The 21,847-nt window shown below is 34.1% G+C and overlaps 1 protein-coding gene across 1 annotated transcript in view; it reads right to left on the reverse strand.

Moving 5' to 3' along the window:
- The window catches only part of Dhc36C (Dynein heavy chain at 36C), a 1,350,914-nt gene that overhangs the window by 523,825 nt on the left and 805,242 nt on the right, over positions 1-21,847 (reverse strand). Inside the window, 1 exon segment of the mRNA XM_090395101.1 lies at positions 2,570-2,655. Coding sequence (XP_090251227.1) covers positions 2,570-2,655 — 86 coding nt within the window.

The following is a 21,847-nucleotide window of genomic DNA, read 5'->3' on the forward strand; positions in this document are numbered from 1 at the left end:
TGCTTAATATCTTCATTCATTTATTTTAATATTTACATTATTTAACCACCTTACTTTTGGAAAACATTTGGGCACTAATGCTTTCAAACAGTTCTTGACTAGCAGCTGAGTATCAATAATCTCCTTTACACTCAACTCCACATTCCATGCTGTTTAATGAATTTGCCTCATGCCACTCTTACTGAGTGAAGAGAGATTCAACATACCATTTATAATAGCATCCTGTGATGACATTAAAAGCATCTTAGTGGATTAAGGATATACGGCATAACAGGATAGTTAGTTATCCTGCTTTTACCAATGTTGGAGATTTAGGTGTATTAAAAGTTAAGATGTCATTCTTGGTTAGAAACAGGTGACCATCCCTACATATCAGGAAGCATCTCATACTTGTTACTCATTGATTTTTAAGCCCTGATCATATCTCCTCAATGAAAAATCAAGAAGATCCCATTTTGATATCCCTTGTCTTTAACAAGGAAATACTTTATGAGGTGTTACTATAACTGGAATTCACAACACTGATGTTATTATTATTATTATTGCGCCCTCCATGGAGTCGGTAGACTCATCATGGGAGGCTCATTCAACTGACAAGATACTTGTCAGTTGAATGAACTGAATCTTACTGAATCTTAAAATCCTTTACACTCCTTGCATTAAAACACCTTCTGGCAATGCTTTCCATTCAATGACAATTCTTCTTGTAAAAAATCTACTCCTCACACCCCCCTCTTCACCATACACTTACATCATTTCCAGAGATAAACTCTGGTTTTTTCCCTCTCATCTTCTACTCTTTTATCGGATTAATCCGCTAAAATTTTCTCACTAACTTAAATGTGTCTTTCATAACAACTCTTTTCCTCCTATCCACCAAACTCTGCGATCCACATTTTTTCAACCTCTTTCCATAGCCAACAGTCCAAACTCCTGATATCTTAGTCACTGGCTTCTGGATCCTATCTAATGTCTCCACATCACACTGAAAACCAGGTGACCAGATTTGAGCACAATCGTTCAAATGTGGTCTGACCAGTGCTTTATACAGTGGAATAACCACTTCTTTATCCCTACATGTCAGAGTGCTTCTTATCATAGCAACAGTACTATGCACAGCCTTTGCCCTCTAATCCTCAGTCTACTGTCAACCATGACTCCCAAATCTCTAATCTCATCCACTTCAGGCAGTAAGTCTCCGTCAAAAGCAGGAAGTGAAGTGCATTTTAGAGTGCAGCCTTATATTTCTGCACTCCAAAATGCAACACCTTGCACATATTAATATTAAAACTACAACCCCACTCCTTTCTCCAAGTCACAAGTCTATTCAAAAGGAAAGAATATGAAGGAAATTAACATCAGCAGTGCTACTGATAATTCTTCCCAACTTCGCATCATCAGCAAAGAACTGAATATCTCCGTTCAGTCCACATGATATATCATTTACAAATAAGTTAAACAGCAGGGACTCAAGAACAGAACCATGGGCATGCCAATGGTTACCCTCCCTTTTTTGAGACTGCTGCATCATACACAACCTGCTGGTATTGTTCAGAGAGCCAATTTCTGATCCATCTGACTAATATACTATCTATTCCCATCCTCTGCAGCTTGTATGCTAACTTGTGGTAATCTATGAAAGGATGATATTTCCATATTGGTTATTCACCTGTTGCATGGATGATGAGGATGGTATATTTATGTGTGTGTGCTAGATGACTTTTATTTCTTATTTCTGTTGATATCAGATAGTATATGTACTTGTCTGGGATACTGCTTTGTGTGGGCCCTGTAAAATTTCAGATTTAAGGATTCATGCTCAAAGGGATTTTCTGTTTGGGCACCAGAAAACCTTACCCACAGAACCACACCACATGTGGACACCCACTACCTGGCAAGCAATAAAAGCTCTAAGAAATGGAACCCTAGAGTTACTCTGTATTTTATAGCATCACTGCAGCAGGCTTTAAGCCCTGTCCACAGACCATTCTAACTGCATCATCCAGGGCCACTCATTATGCCAAAGCGGGGACCAAAGTAATGCATGACTACCAAAATCCTCACCCTTTCTCGATGTCCACGAGGCACATCATAAGCAGGACACTGAATTTGACCATGAACAGCTGCCACAGAAGGAAGGGGGCAATCAGGACAGAATTAGTCAGGTTGTGAATAAATAGAAATTATTTTGTGTTTACCTTATGTCAATTATTGTCATATAAGCATTTCTATACACTTCCAGAAAGTATAAATAAATAAAAAATGCATGCTTCACTTTAAGAATTCTATTAAGCTAAGCTTGCATGCACAAACACAAAAATTCAGACTAAAAATGACTGTGCAGATGATAACTGTGTAAAAATGATAACAAACTTATCTTTTGCAACTGTATTGACACGTACTCAGTAATATAATATGCAGACAACCACTAAACCAAAATAACATTCCCAAAATCATTGTTGTAACTTTGAAATTGCATTCATATCATTCAAAAATAACAATTATGAAAACCAGTTATATCTCTATGCATAAGTTTTTGATGCAAATATAGTGAAATATTTCTTCTCACCTTATCATAAGTGCTAAGATTTTCCAAAAATTTAAGATCACCTAATAACCTTTTGGAAGGACCCCAGTAATCTTCAACCATTTTTCCTATAATTATATAAACATACATATGCTTAAATATTTTTAACAGATATCAGCAAATCATATGAATTAAAATAACCAATGATATCCCTCATATTATCTCTTAAATAAAATAAAAATAAAATAAATTCTAGCCAATTCTAGTTGCTACCTAGAGGAACTTTTCCTAAGTCTTTCTTCAATCAGCTCCCTAAGGAAAGGAAAAGGGAATTTTCCTTTCCTCTGCAAAGGAAAAGGTAATTTTCTTCCCACAAACACAACTTTTTCAAGAACAATTATTATTTATTATTATTTTTCGGGCTACTCCAGGGAGTCCTTAGACTCATAGAGGGAGGATCTAAACATCATGTCCACACAACTATATGCCATTCTCACAGTATCTATCATACCTTGCCTTGAACTCGCTCACTGTCATAGCACCCACAACAGACTCTGGCAGCTTATTCCACTCATTTACCACTCAAAAAGTAAAGAACCCAGCTCTAACACCACTGCTAACCACACTCTTGCCCAGCTTCCATAGGTGTCCCCTAGTTCTCCCACCACCAGTCCTGATCTCAAAAATATCCTCTGAATTAATCTTATAGAATCCTTTTAGCAATTTGAATGTCTCAATCATATCTCCCCTTTTCTGCCTATCAACCAGTTTCTGCAACCCACAAATCTTCAACCTGTCCTCATATGGTTCATTCCATAGACCTGCTATCATCTTAGTCACTTGCCTCTGGATCCTCTCCACCTCCTCCCCATCAAGAAGGAACCGAGGTGACCAAATCTGGGCACAGTAGTCGAGATGAGGTCTTATCAAGGCTCGGTACAAATGTACAATAACTTGCTTGTCTCTGCTCGTTAAGGTATTTCTCAACAACCAAGTGAGTTGATGAGCTGATTTAGCTACTGTCGCAATGTGCCCCCCCCCCCCTAAACTTCATCTCCCTATCCACCAACACTCCCAAGTCAATCAATCTCTTGGAGTACAGTTCCACCCATGTGGTATACTGCTGCTAATCTTTTCACCCCAAAATGCATAACCTTACATTTTGTCACATTAAATTGACATCCATTCTCCTTAGCCCAGAACTCCAATCTATCTAAGTCATCCTGCAAGACTTTGACATCTTCTGCATTCACTATCGCCCTCCCCAACTTTGCATCATCAGCGAACAAATGAACTGTTCCACTTAGATCCTTCCCTATATCATTAATAAACAGATTAAACAGCAGTGGTCCAAGAACAGAACCCTGCGGCACCCTACTAGTCACAGGCTGTCTTTTGGACTCCACTCCTGAATAAACCACTCTTTGATATCTCTCCATCAACCACCCACCTATCCATCTCACCAACCCTATATCCATTCCCATATGTTGTAGTTTACAGATTAGAATTCCATGTGGTATCCTGTCAAATGCCTTTGCCAGGTCCAGCAGTATCACTGTAAACCCATTTCCTTTATCCAGTTCAGCCGTCACCTTGTTATAAAACTTGAGCAAGTTACTCAGGCATGATCTACCCTTTACAAAGCCATGCTGTCCCCTGTACAGTATCTCATTTTCATCAATCCATTCCTGTATTTTTCTCTTGACTACTTTCTCCAAGACCTTGACAACAACAACTCCTGATATGCTGATTGGTCGGTAATTTGCAACCATAGTCTTGAATCCTCCTTTATGCAGTGAAACTATTTTCCCCTCTTTCCATGCCTTCGGGACTAAACCAGACCCGAGACTCAGATTAAACAACATGGTCAAAGGCACTGATAATTCCTTAGCCGCTTCACGCAAGACCCGTGCCGGTATACCATCCAATCCCACAGATGTATTCACATTAAGGTTCTGTAATAGACTATTCACCTCCACTTCATTTATCACAATTCCCGTATAAACTAATGGCTCCTTCATTTTTTCAATGTCACCACCTGAATGATATACTTTTGCAAAGTGCGTGCTCAGTAACTCCACTATATCGACTGGTTCAGTGACCTCCTTACCATCGTCATTCCTTAAAATCATTTTGGTAAAACTCATTAATTAATTAGTTTTTAATTAATATTAAGAACTACTTTTTAATATTAATATACTGTTTTAGAGTTAAGAACAATGAGATGGTGGAATTTGCCTGTCTCTCTTCACTACATGTCATTTATAATTGGTGATAGTGTTGGACAGCTCTTTGAATGGCTATTGGTGGAGTCTGAACTGTCCCATCAGTTTCAAAAAAAAAAAAGAAGTTAGATACAACTAAAACAGTCCCGCTTTCTCTTAAAAATATCCTTTGTATTTAATTTGATAAACAGTGATTAACTAATTTAATGCAATTTTTATAATGCAGTGGCTTTCTGTCATATGCCATTTTTAAATTATTATTATTATCACAGCATAATCATCACAGTGCCTCCACAGAATAATGAGATTCACTACACCAGCAGGTGAACTGCACTATTCATTATTTATTTTTGCATGGAGAGTAGCAGGTGCAGAGTCACTGCACCTGCCACTCTCTGTGCAAAAAATAAATAAACATAAAAAAATAATAATAAAACTACTTCTCTTTGTCTTTCTCATTCCTCCATACAACTTCAGGAAGTGCCCTGTCCTTATACCTTACTCCTTTGAAAAAACTCTGAAGCGTTCATTTGGTTAATATCACTCAACAGCTTAAATGACTCATACATATCACCCCCTCATGTTGTATTTACCAAATTCTGATGATCACATGCCCTCAAAAAGTGTAATCTATTTTGAGAGACTTTTTATCCATGCAATTTGCCATAATGGCTATCATAAATGCTTAAATAATAACAAAATATTCTCATCAGTGTCTTCAAAACAAAATTTGCAGATATATAGATGAGAGGGCTTCAATCTACAACTTTAGAATGGAAGATTTGAAATAAACAATATTACTGATACAAAGTGCAAGACAGGTTCATCTATTAACAGATGTCAAAACTCCAATGCACTTAAGGAGACTTTGGAAGATTAGCATCATATCAAAGGAATTTGTCTAAGGAAAAAGAAAGAAATATAGAAACTTGCATATACAGGCTACAGCATTATTTGTCTAATGATAATTGGCATTTTAAAACTAGAGGAATACAACTGATTAAATGGAGGAAAAAAACATCTAATGAAGTAAAGGAGTTATACCTGTACAAGGTGGAGATGCAAAGGAGAAATAGTGGCTGCAATTTTTAGGAATATGAATGTGGAAAGTGAAGAAATGTGTAGACAGATTGGTCTAGCGAACAAGAAAAGAGTGATCATTATGGATAATTTTCATTATGATAATAAGGTTAAATGAAGAGTGGTGACTGCAAACAATGAAAATGAATTTCTTAACAGCCACTTTAAGTATTTCATCTTTGACCATTTCATCACACGATGCTACTAAATGGGGTGCTGTCTTTCCAGTCACCAAAAGTGACTAAGAGGTATTCACCTGAGTGCTGGCCAGTTATGTAAGGAATACTCTGGAGGAAAGATATATTCTGCACTACAAGGCCAGTGATTATAGAAAGCTCAGAGACAGCATGGAGCTGTAGGATGAAATTAGAAGTTGGATGTAAAAGAGATCATTGTTGCTTGGTTGCCAGTCTAGATCAAAAATAGTTAAAAGCATCAATGTCCAAATGTATTCCAAAGGTATGGAAGTTAAACAACACAGATATTTAAATAAATCAAATATGCATCTGGAGAGAATATTATTCTGTGGACAAGTGAGAGTGTTGTGGTAAGGAATTTAGAGTCTCTAGGGTGAATGGTAGGTGAATTTTTACAAGAGGGTGACCTCTTGTAAAAATTGTCAATTGGAAGATAGAAGAATGCATGGTATTATTATTATTATTATTATTCACACCTCCATGGAGTCAAAAGACTCATTGTGGAAGGTCCTTCCTAAGAACATAAAGTCTGTCAAGACTCATTGAGGGGAGGTCCCCCCCCCCCTAAGAAACACAAAGTCTATCATACCACTCCTTAAACTCATTGACCGTTCTCGCTCTCACCACTCCATCAGGCAATGCATTCCACGGTTCAACCACCCTGCATGCAAAGAAACCACTCCTCACCCTCTTGCTCACAGTTTCCTTTCGTAACTTCCAGGGATGGCCTCTTGTCATCACTCCATCCCGCTGTTCAACCAAGCGAAAAAACTCCCTAGTATCAACCCTGTAACCACCTCTCAACAGTTTAAAAGTCTCAATCATATCACCTCTCCTTCTTCTATCCACCAAACTCTGCAGTCCACATTCCCTCAGCCAATTCTCATAACCAAAATTATACAGTCCTGAAACTGGATAAATTTGTCATCTGTCTTTGTACCCTTTCCACAGTTAATTTATCCCCTTCAAATCCTGGGGACCAAATCTGAGAACAATAGTCTAAGTGTGGTCTGATCAGAAACTTATACAACGGAATGATAATCCTTTTATCTCTGCAGGTCAGTGTCCTTCTCATAATAGCAGCAATCCTCTGTGTTACCCTCACCACCTTTGCAATATGTACCCTAAATTTCAGGTTTCTATCAATCATCAACCATAGATCTCTTGTCTCCCCTACTTCCTCCAGTATAACTCCTCCCATAGAGTATGCAGCATCCCATCGATGTTTCCTAAACCTCAAGACCTTATATTTTGCTGCATTAAACTGACATCCCCCATTCATTTGCCCATCTATCTAGCTTATTCAAATCCTCTTGCAGAGCTACCACATCTGCACTATTACTAATAATCCTTCCCAGCTTCGCATCATCCGCAAACAACTGAATATCCCCCTGCAATCCACTGGCAACGTCATTGATATAAAGGTTAAACAATATAGGTTCTAGTACTGAGCCCCGTGGGACCCCACTTGTAACCCTCTGCCTCCTTGAAACTGGTCCACCATACACAACTCTCTGATAGTTATCAGAGAGTTGCGTATGGTGGTGGCAAATCCTGAATCCAGTTAACCCATGTGCTGCAACTTAAATATCAGCTTATCATGTGGCACTCTGTCAAATGCCTTGGCTAAGTCTAAGAAAATTGCAGTATATGCCTTTCCTCATCTAATGTTCTTGTAACTTTATTATAACAGGCTAGCATATTGCTAAAACAAAAGCGCCCTTTCACAAATCCATGTTGACTCTCACAGATAACATTAACCTCATCTGCCCAATGCTGTATACGGTCCCTCACTACTTTCTCCAAGATCTTAACAACTACTGATGACACACAAACTGGCCTAAAATTAGACACCTCCAGTCAGTTACCACCCTTATGCAATGGCACTATCTTACCTTTCTTCCATTCCCCGGACACCTTTCCCATAGCCAGACTTTCCTTGAAAAGCCAGGTTAAAGGCACTGTCAGTTCCCTAGCACATTCTCTCAAAACTTGTGGTGAAATACCATCCAGTCCTAAAGCTTTACTGACATCCAGAGAACTCAGTATCTGAAACACACTCTCCTCCTGTACCTGTGAACCTCGAACCTGCCCTATCCCTCTAGCATTAAAACTGACTCCTCTAGGATGAAATACTCCAATAAAGTGTTCATTGAACAATTCCACTATGTCCTCTCCATCAGTCACTCTATCCCATTTTTATCCCACAATATCATTCTTCCACAGTCATTCCTCCTCCTACTGGCCACATAGCTAAAAAATTATCTAGGATTTTCTTTGGATCTTAGGGCCAATCTCCTCTCATATTCCAGTTTCGATTTCCTTACCACACTGGTCACTCTTCTGGCCTGTGTCTTATATTCTTCATGCATCTTCTCTTCACCTGTCTCCTTATATCTCTTCCATAGCCTCTTTTTCGCATGCAATTCCTGTTTAATAAACTTTACTCCAAATTGTGTCCTCTTCTTCACTCATGATATACAACTTACCATTGCTGCTGAGAAATATTCTTTCACAATTTCCCAAGCACTAATGATATCCCGGCCTTCCAATTCCTCTCTCCATGAAACTTCCCAAAGTTGACGTCTAAGACTACTATAATCACCTGCTTTATAATTCCACATAAGTTCCCGTCTCTTTGATACTCCTGCATGTCTATTCATTTTCCAAGTCAAAACAATATGGTCACGTTCTCCAACTGGTGGGAGAGATGTCATCTCAGTTATTATCAACTCTTCTGATGCTATAACCAAATCCAAAACTCTTGAACTTCTTGTTCCCTCTGTTACATGTTGCCTAAGACATTTGTCCCTCAAGAATTCTAGAAATTCCATTCCCCTATTACTACATGCATCTTCCTCTCTCCAATTTATACTACTGTGGTTAAAATCTCCCATAACAATCATTCTTTTTGCACTTGCCAAACTTAGCTGTCTAAACATCTCCTGGTCCCCATCCTCTGTGCTCCTGGGTCTGTAGCAACACCCCACTAAATATCCTATCTTGCCCACCTCTACCTCACACCATATGCTCTCGAAATCATTTGTCTCACTGCCTTCCAAAGCCTCCATTCTTAGAGGACATAGGTTGTCACTTATCACAAGCAGTAACTCACCACCACCACGCTTCCCCCTCCTATCCTGCCAAAAAATGCTGTACCCAGTGACTTCTATTCCTGTTATTATATCCTCTTCTGTCAACCACGTCTCAGTAATCCCAATAATGTTTGGCCAGGCTGATGCTATCTGCGCCACCAATTCCTCTCCCTTATTCCGGATACTCCTGGCATTAGTATAAAGCATATAAATGCCATTGTTTCTATACCCAGCATTATCCCCTCTAGACTCCACTGGGCTCAGTGTTACCTGATGTCATCTCCATTCTCCCAAGTATCCATTCCCACAAAAGGCCAGCCCTGCTATCATCCTCCCTGGGACACACTGACTCGTTCCGAACAACAATCTCTCCAGATGCCTACATCCTTCCTCATTCAAATGTAAGCGGTCTCTCGCATACAATTCCTCTCTTTCCTCAAACATGCTCCGAGCATTCACATATACCAGTCCTCTCTTGTCACACATTCTAGCTATTATGTCATTCAATATTACTGCTCTTCTGCTCAGTTCGTCATTATCATACCTAGGCAACATGCACACTATTTTTCCCTCTCTCTGTCTTCTTCCGTACAGCCTCAAGCAAAAATCTCATATCTCTCTCTGCCCGACTTACCACTCAAGTCATTTGCTCCTACCATCACAATCATCTCATCCACCCTTTCACCTCTCTTAATTGCCTCTCTTATTTATAATTCAGAGTCAAACAGTCTGGAATAATAATAGGTATAGAAATACTGACAATGCACTTAAGTTTCTTCGTACAAATGCCCGGATTATCACGAATAAAGGAGATGAATTGGTGGCACTGATAATGTCAGCATGTCCAAAAAAGATTAGTGGGATCAGTAAAACAAGGTCGACAGAAGAGGATATGCTGACAAGAATAGAAGTAGAAGGATATAGCATATTTCAACATGATAGAAAGGGCAAATGCTGTTGCTCTTTCTATCATGTGTCACAAATAATACTCCACAGTTGTGGAGTATTATCTGTGAAATAAGTGGTGACTTTTGTCATCTCAGAGTGTGGGGGATTGGAGATAAATCACACTAATGGTTTTGAGAGCATATGGCATAAGGCAGAGGTGGGAAGAACAAACAAGATATTTAGTGTAATGTTGCTATCAGCCAGCAAACACAGAGGGAGAAGAACAAGAGATGTTTATTATTATTATTATTAATATTACTCTAAGATCCCCATGGAGTCAAAGACATCTAAGAGGTCCCTTTGTCATACTGCACCTTAAACACATTCAAATTCTCATCTTATTACTTTGGATACACTGTTGAATCTTCCAAATGTTAGGCCCTAATTCTCTTACATTTGAAAATTCTGATATTAGCAAACTTTTAAAGGTTGCATAATTGTCAGTATCTCTTAGTAAAGGAGATGTATTTAAAAATGTTTTGGCTTTTCCCAACAATTTATTACGAAGTATAATTAACAAGTGAAAATCTGACCAATTTCCTAAATCTTTAATTTTTTCTGCATACCTAAAAAATGTTTCTATGCTTTCACTACTATCACCTGAGAAAGAAGGTATTACTAAGGTTGGATTTATTAACCTAAAAAATTCTTCATCATTAACTGAAGGAACTTTACTACTAATATTGCTATTTTCTGTAGCCATTTTTTTTTTTGATTTGAGTCAAGATTTGCCTTTTGGATTCTAAAATAGTTTAGTCATAACCAATTATCCTGTCAACTGCGCCATTGTTAATATTTTATGAATTATCCTATATATAGGCTGCCTCATTGTTATTTATATATGTGTATTATAAATAATATTTCATTTACTAACAATTATTTTTATTTTTGACTCCGAGTGTCCCTATATGTTATTATATTTGCACAAAGAGTTCACTCCAGGAGCATGCGCACTTCAACAACGTCAGAAACTACGCATTGTAAAATTATGGCTGACTCGCTGTATCCACCAGCGCTGAAGAAAGTCTTTCATAAACACAAAATTCAACATTTAAAAATACAATAAACTTTCTTATAAATAATACAAATAATCAATTAAGTAAGTACTTCAATATTTTTACTTTTTTTTTACATATTACTTCTAACATAATATTTTCATAACGAGCACATCACAAGTGCAGACACTGCGTGTATGAAAACAAAAACTAACAAGCAAAATTAATACGTAAAAATATTCAGAATTTATAATATGATTATTTTTACATCAGTTTCATTTTTCTGTGAAAAAAAATTTTTTTTTAAAAAAAATTTTTTTATATTTAACCTACATCTAAACAAAATTTTAATATTTATTTCTAGATCGTTATATTTTAAGTTCTAATATAATTATCTAATCATTATGTATATCTTCTGAATCACTAGTTTCAGAATCATCTGACACTAGAGATAATTCTGAACTTTCTTCTTCCAAATTAGTATACTTAAAAATTTCATTTTTATACCTTTCAAACACTTCATTTAAACTACTTGAATGATGTCCTAAATCTATAGAATCATCACTATCAGAATCAGTTTCTACAGGTTTTTGAGATTCTAAAAGTTTCTGGGATTCCTTATCCTTACTAACTAAATTTGAGGTATCTTTAACTTCCCTTTTCTTATTTAATCCTATATTTATCAACCTATGAAATTCCGCTATACTTTCATCAATGTTAGAATCAATTTGATTATCATTATTCCTACATTGTACATCATCTGAAACATGTGTCTTAGGATTTCTAAAATTTCTTGTATTTTGGTTCATTTTACCAAAATTTAATTTTTTCTTTCGTTGCATATTTGATTTATGAATATTAGATCTATTCCCTTTTTTATCATTTAACTTTGAATAAGATTCACAATTAGTATTAGGAAAACTACATTCATCCTTCAATATTTTATTCATATTATCACCTAAAGTAACTAAATTTTTATATCCCAAAAAGTACCTTTTTAATCTATCAGAGTGTACATTTAAAATTCTACTAGGATTATTGACATCTTGAATTCTAAAATTCACAGGAGAAAAATTGTCTAAAATTCTAAATGGACCTAAGGCTTTCTTTCCTAATTTCCCAACTCTTTTAATACTAGATTTATCATCTAACAATACCAAATCACCTGGTACAAAAGATTTATATTTTCTAAAGCGATTTATATACTGTCTAGTTTTCTGAGCACTTAATTTACTTATCTCACCTACTAGTCTATGAGTAGTGGAAAACTTATCTATTACTAATTCTAAATATTCATTTATATCACTGTATCCTGTATTTGGAATAACTGAAACAAGTTCATTAGGAAAAACTGGGTCAAAACCATATAATGCAAAAGATGGTTTTTCCTTGATAGCAGAATGAAAAGCAGACCTACATGCAAATAATGTTTGAGAGATATGTGTATCCCAATCATTCATTTTGGTTTTTGCCAACTTTGAAAGTATTTGCTTTATGTTTCTATTTAGTCTTTCACACATACCATTACATTGCGGATGATAAGGTGTTGTAAAAATCTTCTTAACATTAAGCAATTTACATAACTGTAATAATAGTTCAGATTTGAAATTTGCTCCTTGATCTGAAAGTAAGGTCTGAGGAGTTCCATATCTACAAACTATCATATTCAAAAACTTTCTTGCAATAGTTTTTGAAGATTGGTCTTTCATTGATACTGCTTCAGGAAATCTAGTTAGCATGTCTATGACTACTAGAATATACCTATTTCCTTTTTTAGTAATTGGTAGAGGACCTACTACATCAATAGCAACAGCTTGAAATGGTCTAGTTGGAATTGGAAATGGTTGTAAAGGAGCTTTTCCTCTAAAAGGGGATCTTATTTGGCACTTATGGCATGACTTGACATACGTGAGTATATCACTCTTCATACCTTTCCAGATGTAACGATCCTTTATTCTTTCCAAAGTTCTAGAAAACCCTCAGTGTCCTGCTAAGTCAGAATCATGGAAAGTATACATAATCCAAGTAATCATTTCAGTTGGTGCCAATATTTTCACCTTCAATTTTCCATCTTCCATTTGTCTAGATAAGAGTAACCCATCTTTATCTAAATACAAGTTATCCAGGTTCAAAAATGTATCTAGTTGAGTTTCCTCTTTCAATACTGCTTCATAAATAGTTTTTAGTATGAGATCATCCTTTTGAGCTTGGATAATCTTATCCTTTTCCCAAATTTGTATACTAGGATCCTTATTCTTTAGAGTTTCAATATTAAATACTTGATCACTATCACTAGTATCTAGAAAAACTTCAGGAGACTGCTCTAATTTTCCACTGTCACCTGATTTCCTATCCAAAGAGCATTCTATTCCACACAATGATACTGTATTATCAACAAAATTACACACAAACCCATGACGTTTCAGAAAATCAATTCCAAATATTATTTGTACATTTGGATTTGAAGATTCTGGAAGAACAATTAATGAATGAGAAACTTTCAATGGAAAGCAAGGAATTGAAATAAAGACATTGATTTGCTTATAAGCTGAAATTTCAGATTCAAATATTCCTTTTAATTTAATTGGATTGCTTAAAACTGAAATATCATTTGGAATTAGAGATTTAATTTTGTTAAATAAGCTATAAGAAATGAGTGAAATGCGTGCACCTGTGTCAAGTAAGATATCACAAGGTACATCTTCAATAAATCCTTGTAATACTGTTAAAGGATTACTTTCATTAGCATAAGGAGCTAATGCTACATCAAACTTTCTTTTATGGTTATAGCTGTCTTTGGCTTTACCCATGTTTAGTGAATAGTTTGACATTTCTGTCCTTGCCAGTATAATATTGGAATAATAACTAATTCCAGATTTATTTTTATTCTCCGATTTCTTATTTTGAAAACAAGATCTATCTCTAACATAACAATCTTTAGCAAAATGACCCTGTTTATTGCATCTAAAACATTTTGGAATGTATCTCCTATGAGATGCTTTATTCCTATCAATGTCATCAGATTTACAAGAAAAAGATTGATTATCTGTAAGATTTTTGGATATTGATAAATCCGACATCATCTTAAACAGAAGTTCCTGTCCTTGTATTATGGGTCTCTGTTGTCTTTCTATTTCTTCACTCAGAAATGTTTTCAGTTCCTCATATTTTTCCAAATCATGTAATTTTACCCTGGAATCAGATTCTGGAATATCTTTAGTAAAATTCACAGAAGTTTCCTTAGACTTTTTATTTTTATTTTCAGCTTTACCCTTTTGAAGCTTTTCTTCTCTCATTTTATCAGTACCCACAATGCTAGAAGAATGAGTTTGATTATGCTGAAAACAATTTACTTGCTTATTGCTTGAGGAATGAAATATATCTCTTAATCTTTCTTCCTTTTCTTTAACAAGCTCAAAACATTGTTCAAGATTTCTAACTTTTTTCTTATACGCTGTTTCTTTTAAATTATCCTTGAGGCCAAGCCTAAATTGATTAAAGAGCAACCATTCTAAAGAGGATTTCTCTTCAGATGAAATATTAAATCCATGAGCAATGGTCCATAATCTATGATAATATTCAGAAACAGATTCCTTATTACTTTGGATACACTGTTGAATCTTCCAAATGTTAGGCCCTAATTCTCTTACATTTGAAAATTCTGATATTAGCAAACTTTTAAAGGTTGCATAATTGTCAGTATCTCTTAGTAAAGGAGATGTATTTAAAAATGTTTTGGCTTTTCCCAACAATTTATTACGAAGTATAATTAACAAGTGAAAATCTGACCAATTTCCTAAATCTTTAATTTTTTCTGCATACCTAAAAAATGTTTCTATGCTTTCACTACTATCACCTGAGAAAGAAGGTATTACTAAGGTTGGATTTATTAACCTAAAAAATTCTTCATCATTAACTGAAGGAACTTTACTACTAATATTGCTATTTTCTGTAGCCATTTTTTTTTTTGATTTGAGTCAAGATTTGCCTTTTGGATTCTAAAATAGTTTAGTCATAACCAATTATCCTGTCGTCGACTGCGCCATTGTTAACATTTAATGAATTTATTTATCCTGTCGACTGCGCCATTGTTAATATTTAATGAATTTATTTTATCCTGTAGGCGACTGCGCCATTGTTAATATTTTATGAATTAATCCTATATGTGTGCCATTGTTAATAATTAATGAATTTATTTATCCTGTCGACTGCGCCATTGTTAATATTCAATGAATTTATTTATCCTGTAGGCGACTGCGCCATTGTTATTTATAATGTGTATTATAAATAATATTTCATTTTTTAACAATTATTTTTATTTTTGACTCCGAGTGTCCCTATATGTTATTATATTTGCACAAAGAGTTCACTCCAATTGGTGCAATGACTTTAACTCACTCTTTCAGAATCCAACTAATCATTGACTCAATACCAAGTACAAAATAAACACATTAAATCCAACCTTAAATAAATTCATTGAATATTAACAAAGACATAAGTGTTTTGTCTTAAGAGTAAGTTTATATTTTTTTAATAAGGCCTTGGATCCATTTAATCTGTAGTTGTAGTTATGTATTTTTAGCAGAAGTGTATATATGTTGTTTTAAGTTTTATTAAATGTGTTTATTTTGTACTTGGCATTGAGTCAATGATTAGTTGAATTCTAAAATTCACAGAAATTTCCTTAGACTTTTTCTTTTTATTTTCAGTTTTACCCTTTTGAAGCTTTTCTTCTCTCATTTTATCTGTACCCACAATGCTAGAAGAATGAGGTTGATTATGCTGAAAAGAATTTACTTGCTTATTGCTTGAGGAATGAAAAATATCTCTTAATCTTTCTTCCTTTTCTTTAACAAGCTCAAAACATTGTTCAAGATTTCTAACTTTTTTCTTATACGCTGTTTCTTTTAAATTATCCTTGAGGCCAAGCCTAAATTGATTAAAGAGCAACCATTCTAAAGAGGATTTCTCTTCAGATGAAATATTAAATCCATGAGCAATGGTCCACAATCTATGATAATATTCAGAAAGAGATTCCTTATTACCTTGGATACACCGTTGAATCTTCCAAATGTTAGGCCCTAATTCTCTTACATTTGAGAATTCTGATATTAGCAAACTTTTAAAGGTTGCATAATTGTCAGTATCTCTTAGTAAAGGAGATGTATTTAAGAATGTTTTTGCTTTTCCCAACAATTTATTACGAAGTATAATTAACAAGTGAAAATCTGACCAATTTCCTAAATCTTTAATTTTTTCTGCATACCTAAAAAATGTTTCTATGCTTTCACTACTATCACCTGAGAAAGAAGGTATTACTAAGGTTGGATTTATTAACCTAAAAAATTCTTCATCATTAACTGAAGGAACTTTACTACTAATATTGCTATTTTCTGTAGCCATTTTTTTTTTTGATTTGAGTCAAGATTTGCCTTTTGGATTCTAAAATAGTTTAGTCATAACCAATTATCCTGTCAACTGCACCATTGTTAATATTTAATGAATTTATCCTCTCGGCTGCGCCATTGTTAATATTTAATGATTTATCCTATATAGGCTGCGCCATTAGTTATTTATAATGTGTATTATAAATAATATTTCATTTACTAACAATTATTTTTATTTTTGACTCCGAATGTCCCTATATGTTATTATATTTGCACAAAGAGTTCACTCCAATTGGTGCAATGACTTTAACTCACTCTTTCAGAATCCAACTAATCATTGACTCAATGCCAAGTACAAAATAAACACATTTAATAAAACTTAAAACAACATATATACACTTCTAGTAAAAATACATAACTACAACTACAGATTAAATGGATCCAAGGCCTTATTAAAAAAATATAAACTTACTCTTAAGACAAAACACTTTTTCTTTTACAATCACAAAAAAAATGTTCATAGTCTTTTACTCTTTCTGTTAAGGCTCTTTCCAGAAGTTACAAGGTTCTGTACTTCATTTTTTAGGATCCCTTTAAAATTTCTTTTTACTGCCTCACACAAAACAAAAATCAAGTTCCTTCCTACTTGAATATATCTTGGCCAGTTTATAAAAACTTAGTTTCAAGATTTCCCTTTTCTTTACTTATTCCTTCTTGAAACATATTATTTCTACTATTCCTTTTTCGGAATACAATATGAAATTTCCTTTTGACTGCCGCACACAAAAAATATCAAGTTCCTTCCAACTTGAATATTACTCGGCCAATTTATAAAAACTTAGTTTCAAGATTTCCTTTTACTTCTGTACTTATTCTTTCTTGAAACATATTATTTCCACTATTCCTTTTTCGGAATACAATATAAAATTCCCTTTTGACTGCCGCACACAAAAAATCAAGTTCCTCCCAACTTGAATATTCCTCGGCCAGTTTATAAAAACTTAGTTTCAAGATTTCCTTTTTCTTCTGTACTTATTCCTTCTTGAAACATATTATTTCCACTATTCCTTTTTCGGAATACAATATGAAATTTCCTTTTGACTGCCGCACACAAAAAATCAAGTTCCTCCCAACTTGAATATTCCTCGGCCAGTTTATAAAAACTTAGTTTCAAGATTTCCTTTTTCTTCTGTACTTATTCCTTCTTGAAACATATTATTTCCACTATTCCTTTTTCGGAATACAATATGAAATTTCCTTTTAACTGCCGCACACAAAAAATCAAGTTCCTCCTAACTTGAATATTCCTCGGCCAGTGTTCTAAAAAACTTTCCGAACGCTCTCTTGTTTACCACTGTAACTTGGATACGCAACGCTTTCTTGTCAGCTGTCAATCAAACATCAAGTTCACTCTGGGAGCATGCGCACTTCAACAACGTCAGAAACTACGCATTGTAAAAATATGGCTGATTCGCTGTATCCACCAGCGCTGAAGAAAGTCTTTCATAAACACAAAATTCAGCATTTAAAAATACAACAAACTTTCTTATAAATAATACAAATAATCAATTAAGTACTTCAATAATTTTACTTCTTTACATGTTATTTCTAACATAATATTTTCATAACGAGCACATCACAAGTGCAGACACTGCGTGTATGAAAACAAAAACTAACAAGCAAAATTAATACGTAAAAATATTCAGAATTTATAATATGATTATTTTTACATCAGTTTCATTTTTCTGTGAAAAAAATTTTTTTTTTTTTTTTTTTTTACAAAATAAACACATTTAATAAAACTTAAAACAATATATATACACTTCTAGTAAATGCAAAGTATTTTCTGTCTTCCTTCTTCAAAGGAATTTGAAAGTAGCCAGAGTTTAAATCCAGCTTTGTAAAATATTGTGCTCCTTCCAAGCATATCAATAATTCCTCAATTTTGCATAGAGGGAAATCAATAGGTTTTGTAACCTTATTAATGGCTCTCAAGTCTAAAACAAATCTCAGGCTTCCATTTGGCTTTTCAATTAAGATAAATGGACTGTTCCACTGAGAATTTGACTTCTCAATTATTCCTGCCCTTTCATATTCCTGTAGTAGTTTCTGGCAACGCTCCATATATTTCAGTGGAGTCTGATATTGTCTAATATAAATAGGAGATTGAGTACAAATCTGTACTGAATGTTCTACTGCATTAGTGCAAGACATTGAAACAATATCTTCTGTGAAAACACCAGAGAAAAATTCAAAGGCAGATTTAAAAAACTTCAGAATTCTATCCCTTTCTTCATTAGTAATTGCTGATTTCATTGAATTCTGCACCAAATTCTCCTTAAACTCTTGAATATTTTCCTTCTCATCTTTCTTTAGAGTGTCAATATTAAATACTTGATCACTATCACTAGTATCTAGAAAAACTTCAGGAGACTGCTCTAATTTTCCACTGTCACCTGATTTCCTATCCAAACAGCATTCTATTCCACACAATGATACTGTATTATCAACAAAATTACACACAAACCCATGACGTTTCAGAAAATCAATTCCAAATATTATTTGTACATTTGGATTTGAAGATTCTGGAAGAACAATTAATGAATGAGAAACTTTCAATGGAAAGCAAGGAATTGAAATAAAGACATTGATTTGCTTATAAGCTGAAATTTCAGATTCAAATATTCCTTTTAACTTAATTGGATTGCTTAAAACTGAAATATCATTTGGAATTAGAGATTTAATTTTGTTAAATAAGCTATAAGAAATGAGTGAAATGTGTGCACCTGCGTCAAGTAAGATTTCACAAGGTACATCTTCAATAAATCCTTGTAATACTGTTAAAGGATTACTTTCATTAGCATAAGGAGCTAATGCTACATCAAACTTTCTTTTTTGGTTAGAGCTGTCTTTGGCTTTACCCATGTTTAGTGAATAGTTTGACATTTCTGTCCTTGCCAGTATAATATTGGAATAATAACTAATTCCAGATTTACTTTTATTCTCCGATTTCTTATTTTGAAAACAAGATCTATCTCTAACGTAACAATCTTTAGCAAAATGACCCTGTTTATTGCATTCTAAAACATTTTGGAATGTATCTCCTATGAGATGCTTTATTCCTGTTAATGCCATCAGATGTAAAAATAATCATATTAAAAATTCTGAATATTTTTACGTATTAATATTGCTTGTTAGTTTTTGTTTTCATACACGCAGTGTCTGCACTTGTGATGTGCTCTTTATGAAAATATTATGTTAGAAGTAATATGTAAAGAAGTAAAAATATTGAAGTACTTACTTAATTGATTATTTGTATTATTTATAAGAAAGTTTGTTGTATTTTTTTAATGTTGAATTTTGTGTTTATGAAAGACTTTCTTCAGCGCTGGTGGATACAGCGAGTCAGCCATATTATTACAATGCGTAGTTTCTGACGTTGTTGAAGTGCGCATGCTCCCGGAGTGAACTTGATGTTTGATTGACAGCTGACAAGAAAGCGTTGCGTATCCAAGTTACAGTGGTAAACAAGAGAGCGTTCGGAAAGTTTTTTAGAACACTGGCCGAGGAATATTCAAGTTAGGAGGAACTTGATTTTTTGTGTGCAGCAGTTAAAAGGAAATTTCATATTGTATTCCGAAAAAGGAATAGTGGAAATAATATGTTTCAAGAAGGAATAAGTACAGAAGAAAAAGGAAATCTTGAAACTAAGTTTTTATAAACTGGCCGAGGAATATTCAAGTTGGGAGGAACTTGATTTTTTGTGTGCGGCAGTCAAAAGGAAATTTCATATTGTATTCCGAAAAAGGAATAGTGGAAATAATATGTTTCAAGAAGGAATAAGTACAGAAGAAAAAGGAAATCTTGAAACTAAGTTTTTATAAACTGGCCGAGGAATATTCAAGTTGGGAGGAACTTGATTTTTTGTGTGCGGCAGTCAAAAGGAAATTTCATATTGTATTCCGAAAAAGGAATAGTGGAAATAATATGTTTCAAGAAGGAATAAGTACAGAAGAAAAAGGAAATCTTGAAACTAAGTTTTTATAAACTGGCCGAGGAATATTCAAGTTGGGAGGAACTTGATTTTGTTTTGTGTGAGGCAGTAAAAAGGAATTTTAAAGGGATCCTAAAAAATGAAGTACAGAACCTTGTAACTTCTGGAAAAGAGCCTTAACAGGAAGAGAATAAGACTATGAACATTTTTTTTGTGATTGTAAAAAAAAAAGGTGTTTTGTCTTAAGAGTAAGTTTATATTTTTTTAATAAGGCCTTGGATCCATATAATCTGTAATTGTAGTTATGTATTTTTACTAGAAGTGTATATATATTGTTTTAAGTTTTATTAAATGTGTTTGTTTTGTACTTGGTATTGAGTCAATGATTAGTTGGATTCTGAAAGAGTGAGTTAAAGTCATTGCACCAATTGGAGTGAACTCTTTGTGCAAATATAATAACATATAGGGACACTCGGAGTCAAAAATAAAAATAATTGTTAGTAAATGAAATATTATTTATAATACACATTATAAATAACTAATGGCGCAGCCTATATAGGATAAATCATTAAATATTAACAATGGCGCAGCCGAGAGGATAAATTCATAAAATATTAACAATGGTGCAGCCGAGAGGATAAATTCATTAAATATTAACAATGGCGCAGTCGACGACAGGATAATTGGTTACGACTAAACTATTGTAGAATCCAAAAGGCAAATCTTGACTCAAAAAAAAAAAAAAAAATGGCTACAGAAAATAGTAATATTAGTAGTAAAGTTCCTTCAGTTAATGATGAAGAATTTTTTAGGTTAATAAATCCAACCTTAGTAATACCTTCTTTCTCAGGTGATAGTAGTGAAAGCATAGAAACATTTTTTAGGTATGCAGAAAAAATTAAAGATTTAGGAAATTGGTCAGATTTTCACTTGTTAATTATACTTCGTAATAAATTGTTGGGAAAAGCAAAAACATTCTTAAATACATCTCCTTTACTAAGAGATACTGACAATTATGCAACCTTTAAAAGTTTGCTAATATCAGAATTCTCAAATGTAAGAGAATTAGGGCCTAACATTTGGAAGATTCAACAGTGTATCCAAGGTAATAAGGAATCTGTTTCTGAATATTATCATAGATTGTGGACCATTGCTCATGGATTTAATATTTCATCTGAAGAGAAATCCTCTTTAGAATGGTTGCTCTTTAATCAATTTAGGCTTGGCCTCAAGGATAATTTAAAAGAAACAGCGTATAAGAAAAAAGTTAGAAATCTTGAACAATGTTTTGAGCTTGTTAAAGAAAAGGAAGAAAGATTAAGAGATATTTTTCATTCCTCAAGCAATAAGCAAGTAAATTCTTTTCAGCATAATCAACCTCATTCTTCTAGCATTGTGG

The sequence above is a fragment of the Typopeltis vanoorti genome, chromosome 7, assembly GCF_054136105.1.
Source record: "Typopeltis vanoorti isolate ZY-2024b chromosome 7, IOZ_Tvanoo_1.0, whole genome shotgun sequence".
Taxonomy (NCBI): Eukaryota; Metazoa; Arthropoda; class Arachnida; order Uropygi; family Thelyphonidae; genus Typopeltis; species Typopeltis vanoorti.